A 16,583-nucleotide genomic window follows, 5' to 3' on the forward strand; every position below is an offset into this window, starting at 1 on the left:
CTATATCCCCTCTAGTAAAGTAAATCAATTCAAGATCACTCTTACTAATAAGATATATTGAAAAAAAAAAAAAAGGAGGGATAATGCACTCTCTCCTATCCTGTTATTGCTATTATTTCAATAAGCACAAATCTTTAGTAATAGAATTGTTATATTTAGTGTCATGAGGTCCTATAACAATTCTGTATCGCATTTTTCATTCTTTTTTAGTTTTTATTTTTATTTTTATGACATTTCTGTTAGTGAAAAATTTGGATTGACCTTGGAATTGCACTGTAAATATTAGGAGGTAATCAGTGTTTTTTATTTATCATACAGACTTTTAAATTTTCAATTGTTCCCTGCAAAATATGTATTAATTTCTTTACAGAATGATATATATATATATATATATAGTTGAGCTACTATTCTCTCTCAACATATATATATATATATATACTAAAAATATGGTGTGCAACGTACGTGCAAAAATATATATTTGAATGTAAACGCATTATCAATATTATAAAAGAATTATCAAATTTTAAAGAAATTTATTAATATATAGAAGTCCCTTATTTTTAATTCTATACAAAAAATTTCCAATTTAATAAGGTAAATTATTATTCAGTTGTAGTTTTTCTTTATGAATATAATTGCTATTTTTATTTTAATTTACAGTTTTATTTTTGTAATAATATTATCCCTCCATATATATATTAATATTTTAAATATCTTTAATTCTTGAATTTATTTATGTGGGTTTAACGTCCTTTTGGTCATGTATCTTTAAGGTTTTGACAAATTTTTCCTTTATCTTTCGGGACCAAAATTGAAAACAGGTTCATTTATGGGACGAAAAATGTAACTTACACTTATTTTGATTGTATTGACTAACAGAGAGAGCAGTTGCCGTTATCAATTGGACGAAAATTCCTAAATAGTCCTCAAATTGGAAAAAAAAAAAAAAACCCACATATAGGACTCAATGTGCGAATTGGCCTGAGTGGGACTAAAATTGAAAACAGGTCCACTCAGACCAAAAATATAAATTTACCCTAATTTTGTTTTACAGAATTATTTTTTAAATTCTCCTTTCATTCTCTCTTTATATATGACTTGTGATGTTTCTAAAGTTATATACATTATATATATATATATATATATATATATATATATATGAAAGTGTGAATCGCACGAGTGTTTATTTATGTTGTGAGAAGAAGATAATTGAGCAACGTCCCTCTAAATGAACTATCTATATATAATTAAATTAATTAGAATGAAATTTTCCAATAAAAACAAAATAAAAGAAGCAAATGGTATTCAACGTGATTAGTTTCTCAGCAATAAATTTTAAATATTTCAAGAAAAATAATTTATTAATACATATACAACTACATTTGATGGTCTTTTTTAAATGAACACCATATGAATCATAAGTAAAATTTGAAGCTAAAACGTTAAGAAAATCATAAAAACATATTACTAAATAAGTAATCATAAATTGCAAACAAAATATCACCAGCTTTATAATTAAATCGAAATTGTTTTTGAAAAATTTAAAATAAGTCCGATCTTACTAATCAATTTTATTTTAATATAGGGTGATTTTGTACGTTACAGTTTCGCTTTAATGTTAAATACATTTTGTTATAATATCATGAAGGTATAAAGACAAATTTAAAAAATTTAAAAAATTCAAAAAATTGACAACCCATAAAGTAGCAAGATACCAAGATGATGCTTTTACTTTATAACAAAATAAGATTTATTACAACAAATAATTGAGTTTAAATTTATATGCTTAGGTCAGTAAAGAAGTATATATTAAAGAATTTGCACAAATCAATTAAATTTAAAGAAGCTGAGCAATATAGAGATGTTTATGAATAGATGAAAATAGAGGAAACATAAAAACAAACATGGGCTTCAAAAAATATTGAATAAATATTAAATAATAAAATTTAAATAAAACTTTAATAATCATTGCGTACTGCATAGTCATAGAGAAATCCAAAATAAGGGACTTTTACAATTTTGTTAGTATTTTGTATGATTATTAAAAAATATTAAATATTTTAAATGAACCAGAGATAATTTGATTTGATCTTGTAAAAGATTTGCTACAGAATGAATGTACTTATTTTTCAGATGATTCATATCACATGACCCATTTCAAATTTTAGTCTGGTCAAATGATCAGCTGTTAATATGTCTTGTAGTAATAAAAATGCATTGTTTCGGGACAAAAAATAAAAAAAAATAGCATACAGTCATAAAAAAGAACTACAAATAAAAAAAGATCAATTTTATTGAATTAAATTTTTTTCTAAAGCTAATTAATCTTATTTCAATATTAGATTCTTTAATACATTTTGCCCCCGAAACTATTGTTGATGTAATATTTACCCAGTTAAATTAACAAATGTAGTACTTACCCCCTTAGTTGGACAAAAATGCCCCTCATGCCTTGACAATTATATTATTTTTAATTTTGCACATTAAATTATTATGAAATTATTTTCTAGTTAAATTTTTAATAAATGGAGAATTTAAATTTAAAATAAAGTATAAATTAGTATATATATATAGTAGATACACAACAAATATAATATAACCAACAACACATATGTACTTTTTAAAAGAAATTAAAAAATATATATGCTTAATTAAAAGTTCAATAAGTTTAATAAAAAAATAAATGTATTTTATTATTTTTTTAAAACAATATATTCAAAAAATCGATATGTAATTAAGTATTTTTATCTAAAAGAATAAATAGTTAACAAATTAATTTTATAACCAAATTAATAAAAACATTTTATGAACTCTTTTTGTATAGTTATTGTACTCATTCATTACTTAACTTTGAACCTTAAAATATAATAAAATTCGACTAGTTAATTCACTGATTATATTTTACTTTGTTATAATAAAAAAAAATATTTATTTCAATTAAGAAAATTTAATTAAACTTAAAATATTATATTATTAAAAAAGATTCTTTGACCTATATATACATATATAGGAATAATATTGTTCATAACTTTGGTTTTAGGAGGTAAGTATTACATTTGTTAATTTAGAGGTAAACGTTACATTAAGAATAGTTCAGGAGGCAAAACGTATTTTACCCTATATGATTAATTATTTTCACTTTTGCACTAATTGGTTTTAATAAAATATAATGAATAGTTTAAAGATCAAATCTTTTATTTAATGTTATCAATTAAATTTAGGAAATGAATAGCAAATAATAAAATTAAATGATCTTGTCAATAAAACAATTATTATCAATTTGTTTGAATAAATAATTCTATGTACTAATAATTAGAAACATAAATAAAATTATAAACTCTATAATTATAGCTAACTATAAGTAATATATTTACCTTCATATATATTCATACACGTGCATCGCATCGCACGTAGTTATGCATACAAGTAACAAAAAATTATCATGTTTGAACAAAGATAACAAGTCGATGATCTTAGTAAATTATCAAAGAATTTTGTTTTTATGGTCAATACACATTCTCAAGAGTAAGAAAATATATGTTTGAACACTGTTGTACTTTACTATTGTATTTTTTACTTAATAAAAATTATATTTACCCAAAAAGAAAATACATCGTCATAAAAATTTATAATGATCCCAAGAATGCCACTTGCACGAATTCAATTTATATAATTTGAACAACAATGAAATAATAATTTGACCAAACTCAATGAAAATATATAAAAATTGAATTTATCATCTACATATTTAGAACGATCACTTTTTTGTTTCTTTTTTGACGATCCCATTGTTACAAAAAAACAAATTAAATAAAGAAAATGATTCTAGAAGAAATCTATCACATAACTTGACTCGTGATATATAGTGATAAAAATGAAAATAAAAAAGAGAAAGAAAAAAGACAGCAACAAAATACAAATTTCAAGAGATGACGAAGAGACAGGCAAAACAGTTTGGTGAAAAATGGAAAAAAATAACAACCGCAAGAAGTCCTAGAAAAATTGATGAAGAATTCTTTAAGCAAATACATAATAGAATCATGAACTATTTATTTAATTATATTGTTGTTTAATTTTTAAATTTTTATTACATTAGAAACTCCTATAAATTTAACAAATCATATCATTATTGCATAGTGAAAGTATAGTATACTTTTATGAACGGAAGTAGTATTATTTTTTGAATAATATACTTTCACCTATAAAATATCATGTATTGCTTCAATTTTACTCACAAGAAATATAAAATTGAATTATAGATGCAATATAAATCATGTGCAATAAAAGTGCTACTTGTCAATTATAACTGGTCAAAAATTTTGAACATAGCATCAAGATATCATATAACTTAAACACACTTTACATCAAATGATCATTTGAGCCTTTGTTACATCAAATAAAATGTATCATCTCCCTAAGATAATTATCAATATCATAGTAAACATACATTCTAATATAAACAGTCCTGTTCTCATCTTTGTTTAGCATATACTGATGATTTTACTTACTCAAGAACATATATAGAGTTCGTGGTGCGTCTTTTACGTGGTAGCGCTGATCTTCAGACGCTTTTGTGATGAAGACAGAATCTTGCACCTGAACCAATTATGTTCTCAAGAACCATTCAAGGGTTACCAGTTCCAGTAGAAAACAGAGCAAGAGCGATTCAAGGTTTTGCTCTGAATCATCATCATGACCCAATAAAGGAGGAGAAAATAATGAGCCTTCAGACTCCAGAAACATGCACAAATGTGCAATTCAAGTGCAGTTTTCCATGTCAAGCCATAAATGTGCAATTCAAGTGCAGTTTTCCATGTCAAGCCACATTGTTCTGTGTGACTACTGTATCAAATTTCTCTCGATCAAGACAAGGGATTTCTCAGGTTTTTATCGATCAGAAATGAATAAGATCATAACTTCTATGTGGATACTATATAAATTATGTTACTCTGGGTACAACAGAATGCAAGCCTCTAGTATATACGTCGTTCCCTATTTGAACTCTCTAATTCATGTGCAGTAAACAAATATACAATTGACATTTCCACTTTGCTCACTGTTTGTAAACACTTTACCCATGAATTATCGAACAAATACAGATACACAAGTTACGATTTCATGAATATATTATGAGGTGTAATATTAACAGTGTCATTTCATGCCATCTTTGGGCACAACATGTGGCACCATTATCAAATCACAACTTACAATTCCATAGACATGAGTATCCTCTGATCTTTTGAAGTAGGAGATGAAGCTGCCTCGACAACCTGCATGGAGTAAACATGGAGGTACAAAGACATTACTCAATTTACAATTATCATTATGAACGAACTTATCAAGCCCAGGAATGCGAAAATGCTTGAAAGGTGACATAATGAAATTAAATGATAAAGTCAGCAATATTGGTATGTCAAATGATATGGGCCTCTACAGGTTTTTCAAACCATGTTAACCATCCAACTAAGTAAACTTTATTGAAGGAATTATGAAACCCTGAAAGTATTTTAGTTCCAGACTCAGATGGAGTTTTGGACTTGGAAGCCACTAATTGTGTTTTCACCAGATAACATATCTCAAAGACCATATAGGAAAACCCATTTACCATATAGGAGAACTCCTTTCATAGATGGACTCCTCAATAGGTGCCGAACAATATAGTTTCATTTCAACACCTGGTTTTTAATCCCACTCAGTATAGTACAGTTTTTAAGAGATGGGAGACACCAGTGGAATACCTTAAAAGAGAGTCGAAGGAAGAGAACTAGAGAGCAGGAGTCCGAAAAAATTCAAGGGAAGAATTACAATAACACCCCCTATAAAATGGCCAAAATACAAAAATAACACGTCCTTGTATAATTAGTCGACTCCGTATCAATCAAGAAGTAGCTAGAAAGAATGAAAAGACTTACATGCTGTTCAAAATTCTACTCCTATGTTTGAAATTTTCAAATTAAATCGTTTTTCCCCTTTTTTTATTTCTCCCAACAAAACATGTCTTCTATCTTTCTTCTCCTGTATATTTATTATATATTGTTTACAAATTATTAATTAAACTAATAACCAAATGATTAAATAAAATATATTTTAAGTTCTATTTAATTGTATTACATCTCAAAGAAAAGGAAAAGAATGAGAAGATAATAAATAAGAAGTAAAATAACCAAAAATAAGGAAATAGAACAATTAGAAACATCTTTTGAAGTAAAATATTTAAGATACACTGAATACAAGAAAAGTTGCATTGATGGTATTAAAATATAGCAATTAATCTCTTTTTTTTTTCACTTGAAAAAGAATTTATTTATAGAACTTCCAATGTTACAAAATTATAATTTTGTTCAAAATCCATCGACACTAAAAATAAGTATAGTAATATGTTCTGAAATACTGAACGAATTAAATTGGAATATTAGGTTTTGGGAAAGTATTAGATTAGACTGCATAAATTCTATAATCATATAAATACACCATCTTATATGGAGAGGTATTTTTATCCAAATAATAGTCAAACTCTAAACCAAAAAAGTCCAGGGATAAATTAAAATTTTCTTTTGTTATTGGTGGTGACATTAGCACTTTCTGGACCCAAACATGTCAAATGGGATATCAGTTGCAAGGCAAGATTTAGTCATAGTAGGTACGAGTGCAATTATTCAAACATCAATCATTTGTGTATTTTGACCACTCTGCAGGACCTGCCAGTGTAATTATCTCAACAAGGGAAGATATAAGCATATCTACAAAATCAAGAAAAAGAAAATAAACCTCACATTTAGGGTTTGGAAAGAAAACCTGAAGCTTCAAGCAAGAAAACAACCCTCATGAAAGCAAGAGAAGTATAGCCAGAAAAAGGCAAGTGACTACTGAATGTTAAAAAACACATATGTCATGAGAAGATTACTTGGATGGACAAAAAGGTTCGAGCAACAATCACCATGATTCAACCAGATATAATGGCAATTGCCAAAATAATTATCCGAGTATCTAGATAAGCATGGGTTCCAGGACTATTAGTTTTTAGCTCAGGCAAGGTCAACCATCAAGAGTGGCTTGAAGTCAAGGAGGCTAACAATTCAAAACAATGAGGTGAAAATGAAAATGCAAACAAAAACAAACAGATTTAGCCAAGCCAGTCCAGTGAAGCAGAAACCACATAAGAACCCTAGGATGTATATCCATCCTGCAGTTCTCTGAAAGTACATACAAGTGTCCCCCAGGGGGGCGAACATAAGATTATGGACAAAGTGATGAAACAATAAGGCAGGACATCTAACTGTATTATGAGTGAGAAGAATACTTAACCTCAGAGTATCACATGTAAGCCTCAATTTTTTCTCTCTAAATGGTAATTCATGGACCAGAGGATCTCTACATATTGTCTTAAGACTCAAGGATAGAGAATATGTACACATGGAACACAAATATTCAAACTGTCCACGATATATCAAGAGAACAGTGGAATATCATCATATACAAAGGATGACGCTGCAACAGCCAGATGGCCCAAATAGTAAAGGTCAAGAAGTAAAATGAACAATTAGTACTTCTCAACATCGTGGCCCCCATCATCATGTTTTTCTTCTTTGTCATCTCTTCACAGAGATATCTACATCTGTGAAGGCTCCTTAAATTGATGAGTACTCTCAGCAAAATGAGATACAAAATCAATCATTTTTGGCTAGTTAAAAGAAGATGGGTTTCTCGAGAAATATTGGCAACAAACGAGGAATGGAAAGGTCAGTAATGTCTAGATATATAGGAGTAAATGGAACAAGAATTCATGGAGAAGAAGGATGAAAATCAATAGGGTTGCATAGGCAGTGATCACCAAAGCAGCAACAGAAATTGGCATGGAAGAAATCTGGGCAAGGAGCAAGTTTTAAATCTCAAAAGTAAAGGAAAGTAAAAGGAGTGATCTTTTATAGATGAAATTATGAAAACAACACAGAGCTATACCATAACAATTGTACAGGTTTTCAGAATGTGCACACAAGTTGAGCAATTAACCTTAAAGCCAGTCTTTATGTAGAGATCCTGAGCAGGCTTGTTGTCTGCATTTACATGAACAAAGAGCTGCTTCATCCCTGGTTGCATAACCAAGAAAGAGGAGAAACGATATCTATTTCAGTATCCACAGAATTAGACAACAATATATGGAATACATGGGGTAACAGAAATAAGCAATATGGAGCGAAGAATATTGAAAGTCGAGATATCACACCTGCCATCATGGCTACTTCAGTAGCCAAGTATAACATGTTTGAAGCAATACCCTGGCGTCGAGCAAACTTTGCTACACAAACATTTGCAATATAAGCATATTTATGTGTATCAAAGGGCTCTGGGGTAGCCAAAACAGCAGACAGTTTCTTTATTTCCTGCAAATTAAAGAATAAACTTGTAAACAAAGCAATGGTCAGTTTCTCAGGAAATAAATAAAGTAATCTTGTCAAGTTGTTCAATTTATACTCATCCCAAAAATGTGATGCATGCAACTAACAAAATTAAATGGTGAAAAGCAAGAATTCTCTTTACAAACTTTTCCAGGCAAAATGTTGAATAATGCACACCAAATCAAATGTGAGAAGTAGCAAACACATAGTCACTTCCCAGGGTTTTTATATATATGTATATATATAGATACTTCCTAGGTTATAGTGCTGGTGGTCCACCACCACACTGTTCCAATAAGGAAGCTAAATTACACAGCAGTTAACATGTTATGCCATCTTTGCAATATGCAGCAGTTCACAAACTTGAGATTGTACCCCAGGATATGTTTCCCCTTGCAGAAACTGCCTAATACTTAGGTCCAACGTTCCCACTATACTGTTCAGGACTGTTCTTCTGACACTTCTATCTTCTTTCTTCATCTGCAACATAAAACCAAAAAAAAAAAAAATTACTAAAATTTGTGAACCACCAAAGTGAAACTGGAGTTGAAGTACTCTAACACTCATAATATTCAAGATTCTAAGCAATGGAACAAGTGCTCATTCAGCTATACACAAAGGACAAGGTTCTTAGGACATGGTTCCAGTGTCCAGCATACCATTATAGAGAGAGAAGGGGACACACACACACACACACACACACACACAGAGAACTTTCTCTAAACATGAATATTGCCAATTCCTGACTGCAGAATTTGAAATCTTATGACTTAAAAAGAGAACAAGCGACCGAGCTTGACAGTGAGAAAATACTTCTCAAAAACTTCAGCATAAGTATACTGGATGGATTAAAGAAACAATCTTGAGAAGTACAACTGTTAGAAAACTCAAATAGATTTGGACAAAGGAATGGAGCAAGAGTTCGGTATCCTTACTGCAACAAAACAATAGCAGTTCAATGAATTTCCCTCCTGTCCAAAACATCTTCGCTTCAAAGCATAGAACTCCTGCACATATAAGACGAATCAAGTTAAGAAAGTAATATTTCCTGAGACTAGATCATAAGGTTGCATGAAAAGTTAGTTACAGAATGAAGCATACTGGCAAAAGAAAAACAAAAATCATAAAGCTATTTGATGAAAACTCTGGAGGCAGCCATCTAAATCATGAGATAGAGGAATTATTATAATTATATCAGTAGCAACTGCACCATAAATGAAAAGCCAACAGAATTTGACACTAGTTCACCAACAGAAAGGAGCATCAACAGTCTGCAAGGTCAAGGTCGCATTCCAGGATGATCAGTAGGACCTATTAGATTTGCTATTCACTTAATGCTTATCACAGAATGAGGCAATACATATTTCATAGCCAATTTCTACGTCAACCGCAATAAGAAAAAAACTTAAGGGGATAGAGAAAGTGAACCTAGTGCACTGATCAATTCTTTCTACTGAAACTCACCTCTTCAGCATACTTCCTTTTATAACTGTCAACATGCCTGAAATATGGCACCGTTATTGAAGTAAGTAACTCACTCAAAAGATGACATTAATAGGGCACGAAAGAACAATCCCATAATATAAATGCTATTTTGCATCCAAGCGTAGGTTGAAGCAAAATTAAGCCTAAAAGGATATTAAATGCATATTATTACCTCATATAAGATAAGGACTCCCAATGGGCTTCTGCTCGGAGCCATGCCGCTGTCTGCCATTGTTAGTCAAACATGGAGACAAGAAATCTGAAGTTCTTTTAGAAAAATATGTGAACTAAGATATATACCAAGCATATAGAATACTTTCTTGTGTGTACATGCATGTCTATGCAGATGCACATGGTTAGGTGCATCTACATACATCATACGAGTAAGAAAAAAGGAGCAAAACCAACCCAATATTCTTCATCTAGTATAGCCTCACGAGCAACAAAACGACCAAAGTTCCTCCTTTGTAGTCCAGTACATTCCTTGTCAGTAAGCTGCAGCCGGTCAAATGAGAGGTCAGGCAGCTTTGAGCTCTCATTCCTAGAAGGAGCCAAGTACCTGATGCTTTGGTCATTGTTGCAATGAACTTCAAGATTCTTCCATCTATAGTACTGAGCAGGAAATGTCTCCCTGAGATGTTTGGCACCCAATGTAAAAAAGATGTCAAGTACAAGAGTTGAGTAATATCTGATCCACTAAGCAATAAGAGAGTCTATTTTACCAGTCATGTAAAAACCATTTCAAAACAACTTAATAACCAAATCATCATTCAGACTGCTGGACCAAACATCAGGTAAATTGAACTTGAGGGCAATATGAAATCACCAATCTACCTGAGATTAACCATCTTCATCCAGAATTGTAAAAACTTTGATGATGGAGAAAAATAGTTCAGTGTGATTTTTCGGCTTAGTAGCAGCCAAAAGTTTGTCTACCATAGTAAAGAGGGATGGAAATATCTTGAACCTTTGGAGACACGCAAGCAGTATCTGGTAACCAGAGTGCATAGGGTAGGATCTTATAAGTCCATATCATGGTACCATTAATTATACTAAAGCAAATTTGATATTCCAAATGCTCCTGACATCCTCAAAGATGTCTAGGTTTCTATTCTAATTTGTCCAATTGTTCTTGTCGTAATTTACAAAATTAATGTATTTATTTATTTGAATGCCTCTTATACTCTTCTATAAAATACAAAAGTATGATTGAATTAGAATGAACTTTATCATCTTTAATCTTAAAACCACCTTAAATATAGAAAATTTCTCTAACACCAACTTTCATTCCATATGTTTGGTAAAGCACCATTTATGCTTTTCATAGATAAAAATTGAGTTGTAATGAATGTAAATCATTCCCCTAAGAAAAGACTGAATCAACCACCACACACCATTAATGCTTTTCTTAGGTAAAAAGTTAAGTTCTAAGCGAATGTAAATCAATTTCCAAAAACGAAAGAGAGATGCATCAGCCTGCAAACAATATGCTCATTATTTTAAGGTTCATTAGTTAATTCAAATAAATACAGCCATATTGTATCAATTAATCAACCTATAACAAATAGAGAAAAGATTACAGATTAGGAGAAGAAAAAAGAGTCACTGTGGATACGACATAAAAGAAGAAAACTCACATATCCTCCTTCAAAGTGTTGCCAATTCTGGTCCCCATGGAAACAAATGAAAAAAGAAAAATGAAGGGATGGAAGCTTAAAGATACAAATGAACTGACACTCAATATACTGTATCTCGTCATCCTTGAAGATGATCAATTGCATCCTTCACAAAGTTGTCCTTCAAGTTCCAACTTGTACTTATTCGTATATGGGATTTTGTAATTATTGTCTACAAAATTCTGGTATACCTTGATCATATGTAATTGTAAGGACAAGAATACGGAATCGGGCGCCTCCATAGGCTATTCATCAAAATCTTTTTCAACTGCAATAACTAATTCATTAATCATTGATGGTGCTTCTTGGTGTTGCAGAAATTAAATTGCTCAAAAGAACCCAAGATTGAGTACATTGTGTCTGTCATATTAGATGGCTAATAACGTGATAAATGAACACAGGACCCTCTTTTCTAGCGGCTTCTAGAAAATCAACATTGTTTATATCAATTTGAGGTTCAGCATCATCTTGTTGGCTATAGATTGGACTCACACCAGTCTAGAGGCCATGCACTTAGAAATGCGGGCAAAAGGTTGTCAACTAAATCAAGTAAGAACAACAGGTTTAAGTTATGGTAGATCATATGTTTATATCGAAGGTTCCAACTATATATTTTACTGTTACTTTTGACAGGATCCTTTAAAGCAAACGGAAATATCCAAATCTTCCTAAAAACAGTTTGATGCATGCAGTACCAATCAAGAATGAGTTACTGCAGGCAAAAGCATGACCTTTTTTATAATCTTACTTTGGCACGTTAATGAAGGTTTAAGTTCTACGTGATGAAGATAATATTTCTCAACTGTCTTGGTTAAAAAACCATCAAAATAGACATAATTGTACATATCAACAAACTAGGTGATAGTGTGCAACATACCTTGATCTATCATTGACATAAAACACTCAACCTTGCTATTTTTTTCCCGTATCAAATGAGGTGAATGTGTTTGTATGGTTTAACTTTACCTCCTCTAACCCTCAATGCACTGCTGACTTTTTTCATATTCAATGCATTCGCCATTGATTATATATTTTTATGGTGACAGCGCAAGGAAATTTCTTTGATTTAATCATATTCAATCTCAACTCTTATACGCACTATATTTTTGGATAGCTTCAAAGATACATCAACTTAAGTACCTTAAGTGAACAAGCTCGTGCTCCATGCCAAATTCCAAAAATGGTTCTCAAAGAAATTGAAAATTAGCAACATCTTGGCAAAAGATCCATTTTTGGGGTAAGCATATTTGCTTCGCATCAATAGAGTCTGAATAACTAGTTGCCTTTGGTCATTGGTTAATTCTGTTTCCTAAGAGAGAGGGTAAGGTTTCTTTCATGCATGAAATTCCATTTAAATGGAGATTGACTAGTAAGGTAATGGTGTATATAGTTTGCTATTTTTAGTAATTACATATGACCACTGAAAATTTTTCAAAAATATATCTCAGACTGAAATTTGGTGCAACGCAACTTACTTTGTTGAAAAATGAGGCACCACTGATTTGTGTAGACATGAATTGACAACATTAAAATCCTTCAGATGATATGTCTGGGAAAATGCTTTTAAACCTAATTTGATCTTAACCAATTTAAAGTACCATTCCACATTATTAGACAAATTCCCTGTATAAATCTGCTTTGGTGAAGGCCAAAAATTATGCTTTGGTTATACTTATTGAATTAATTACCATATGAGTTTTCTTAAATGGGAAGTCTAGTTATTATACATCTACTTTTTATTTTCTTAATAAACTAAGGGTAATGTTGGAAGAAATAGGTATATTTTGCAATAATTCTATCTCCTACAGAAAAGGTTATACAAGACATTCTATGCAGGGGAGAGGGAGAATTGAATGCAATTGAATGCTGCTCATTTGACACCATACCAGCACTATATAGTGGTTTTGGGAAGTATGAATGGAGAACTTAACCAATTCCACCAAATTTAACACTACAAAGAACTGCTCCAAATTGGTACGAGTGCTCAAATTCTAAATTATGCCAGCATTTGCTCGTTATATATGATTTTATACTTGGATGAGCGTGGATATATCTGATACATCCATGCACTTAAACGTAATTTTGTTACTCTTTAGAGCATCCGATACCATATTTAATAAAAACCCCTTTGATCCTGCAGGTGACCAGGGCAAACTATTCAGAGAGGGAAAGAAACAAGCCACATTTGTTAAACCTGTTCTCCCTGGAATATAATATTTTCATTGAAATTGCTAAAAACATCGAGGCAACAGAAAAGGAAACCCCGACCTTACACCGACACAGTTGCCTCTGCACTTAGATTATGCTTGCAGAATGAAGTGGACAAACCAAGAAGGATATCTACTTCTTCATAACTTCCCTCGACTTAATGTTCATCGTCACAATTCCTATAAGGACTGTCTTGAAGGTTTCATCAGTGGAATCATTGTACTTTGATAGTTTCAGTTAACAGCATACTTCATAATATTGGTTTCTTCAATCAAGCAGTTAGGGTTATGTACAGCAACTTGCTCAACCCTCATCACTTTCTTCTTTCTCTAAAAGCATGTTAAAAGCATTCCCTTTAACTACAACCAATAATATTGGAAATCCAAGAACCTGAAATCTTTGAAGACATGAATTCCATTCCCAAAACAAAACAAATACAACCCATATAAACTTGCAGACAAAGAGCAAGATCAAACATGGCAACTCGAACTTGCTGATCTAAAACCAGGTGCTTATATTGTTTTATCTTGTGTAGCACTACCAAGAAGAATGCACAAATGAATATCATCACAAAGTCACGGAGAACAGATCAAGCAACAAAACATATAAAACAATGAATTCCTTTTTATATCTATTGCTTCATTATAGTTGTATTACCAACTAAGAAGGAAAAAAAAATTAATTGCCTCAGCAGATTCTTCTCTTTCTCTTTCTCTCTCCAGTCCCAACTAAAGATAAAGACTTCTACCTCCAACCCGGCGTCCATAAAAAGAAGCAAGACACCAACAACTATTACAACCAAAATTAACTAAACCCAAGCATAAACTATTAGCATTAATCAGAATAATAATCACATAAAACACTAAACCAGTCACAATAAACTCAAAACTTGTCAACTAAAATTAGCATCTAAACCCACTTTAACAAGCAAACATATACAGCTTCTGATACATATATATGCTCCATAATTACAGTTAAAAAGAATACCTAGTAAACATTCCGACGACAACCATATATTCGCGTTTGCCCGAGGAAGGCAACACGAATTGGCTTTCCGGAACTTTAAATTGAGGCAAGAAATTTCCCTTCAGCTCCATTGCTTCCACCTTATCTTGTTTCTGAACTTCTTCCTTTTCTCTCTCTCCCTCTCTCTCTTCCTTTTTTTCTTTTCCTTTTCCTGTCGCGTTACATGGGTGACAACCAAACCTGAATTCCGATCGACTCAGATTCTTGTACAGATTGTCATGTTGGCACCCAGAAACGAGAAGGAAAACCGAGGAATTGAATGCGAAAAGCGAGATTTGTTGAGTGAATTATAGGAAAATTTGGATTGCACTTGTGAATAAATACTACTCCCACAAATAGGAAAGATTGAAGGTCAACAACCCAACGGCCGGTTCATGATATATATCCACTCTTCGATAATATGGGTCCACGAATTAAACAACGACTTTGCGTCAAAGAGAGAACGCTGTCGCCTGTCGGCATTTCCTGTACCAAAAGTCGCATTTGTTATTCTTCTTTCTTTCTTTCTTTTTTTTCTTTTTCGTATTTTAAGAAGAAAAAGAAAACATGAACTCATGTAAACTTATACTTCATTTTTACAATAATGGTGGTATGTGAAGATAATTAAATTTATAAAATTATTAAATGTTTTTTCTTATATATCATATGAAAGTTAAAATACGATTATAAATTCCAAATTTAAATATTCGTTGAATATAAAAATACAATACTCAGATTAAAATCTGCATAATAAATTAACTAAGCTTAGTTTTGCGTATTGATAACAGACTGGTAAATAATAGAAAAGTCGAAAAAGGTGACAAAGTTAGAGGATTTGTTGATATAGATTTAGAATTCAGGATTGTGAATTTGTATTTGATTCTGAAATAAAATATTGATATCAACTAGTAGAATTTAACGACTTACAACTCATTTAAACACGTATTACTATTAAATAGTATTGAGAGAACATGAGATAAAAGAGTACGCTTGTATCAATAGAAACTCAGGCTATACAATTTTTGAAGTAGATCTGATGATGATATTTTAAACTGAAAAATAATTAAAATAGCTGCAAAAAAGCATGGCAGAATCTCAAGGATGATTTTTTCCCTGATCGCTCGGTTGCAGCATGTGTAGGGATTGCAACGAGGTGGCTGAGGCAGGTTTGCCAAAATACAGGATCGAGAACCTGCTTTATCCTGGACTCAGGACCCGCTCCGTCTTAGACTGGGGATTCATTAGGTTGGACCCAATTATTATTTTTAAAATATAAAAAAATATATTTTTTAAAGCAAATATTGCCACAATTTTTTTAAACACGACACAATAATATTGTTGACAGTTTTTTTTTGTTAATAAATTTATATGTGCATGGTTTAGGCATCTAGATTAAAACAATTTAAAATATGTGTTACTTATATATACATTAAAACACTTATAAACAATTTGTCTTTATAAAAATATTAAATTTATGTATTATATGTAAGTATAAATAAATTATATATTTTTTATATAAAATTTACAAAAAAAAACTGAAAAACTAAAATATAATCGAGGTGGGTCCGAATCCAAACCACTAAGACTCCTAATCTACCCTGGGACTCACTTATCTGCCCCAATTAGGGCAACACTGAGTTCGGATTATTGTCATCCCTAAGCATGAAAAAACTTTAAAAATGCTAGAGATTTTCATAATAATCCTCCGAACGAATCAACAGTCTTGATTGTACTTATTTTACCATTTTAATCAATTTCATTTTAAATATTGATTATTTTTCTAAATTCGAGTCTAGCTAATTAAAGTGCCATC

At 31.1% G+C, this 16,583-nt stretch overlaps 1 protein-coding gene across 1 annotated transcript; it reads right to left on the minus strand.

Moving 5' to 3' along the window:
* Positions 1 to 5,015: 5,015 nt before the first annotated feature.
* LOC105163723 (GCN5-related N-acetyltransferase 6, chloroplastic) lies at positions 5,016 to 15,152 on the minus strand. Its single transcript, XM_011082166.3, has 9 exons — positions 14,753 to 15,152; positions 10,290 to 10,512; positions 10,054 to 10,106; positions 9,861 to 9,897; positions 9,332 to 9,403; positions 8,772 to 8,876; positions 8,225 to 8,381; positions 8,011 to 8,087; positions 5,016 to 5,270 (listed from the first exon to the last, which is right to left on the minus strand). The coding sequence occupies exons 1-9, from the start codon at positions 14,860 to 14,862 to the stop codon at positions 5,205 to 5,207; spliced, it is 900 nt and encodes a 299-aa protein (XP_011080468.2). The 5' UTR covers positions 14,863 to 15,152; the 3' UTR covers positions 5,016 to 5,204.
* Positions 15,153 to 16,583: the final 1,431 nt, after the last annotated feature.

The sequence above is a fragment of the Sesamum indicum genome, linkage group LG6 (assembly GCF_026168435.1).
Source record: "Sesamum indicum cultivar Baizhima isolate 11 linkage group LG6, ASM2616843v1, whole genome shotgun sequence".
NCBI lineage: Eukaryota > Viridiplantae > Streptophyta > Magnoliopsida > Lamiales > Pedaliaceae > Sesamum > Sesamum indicum.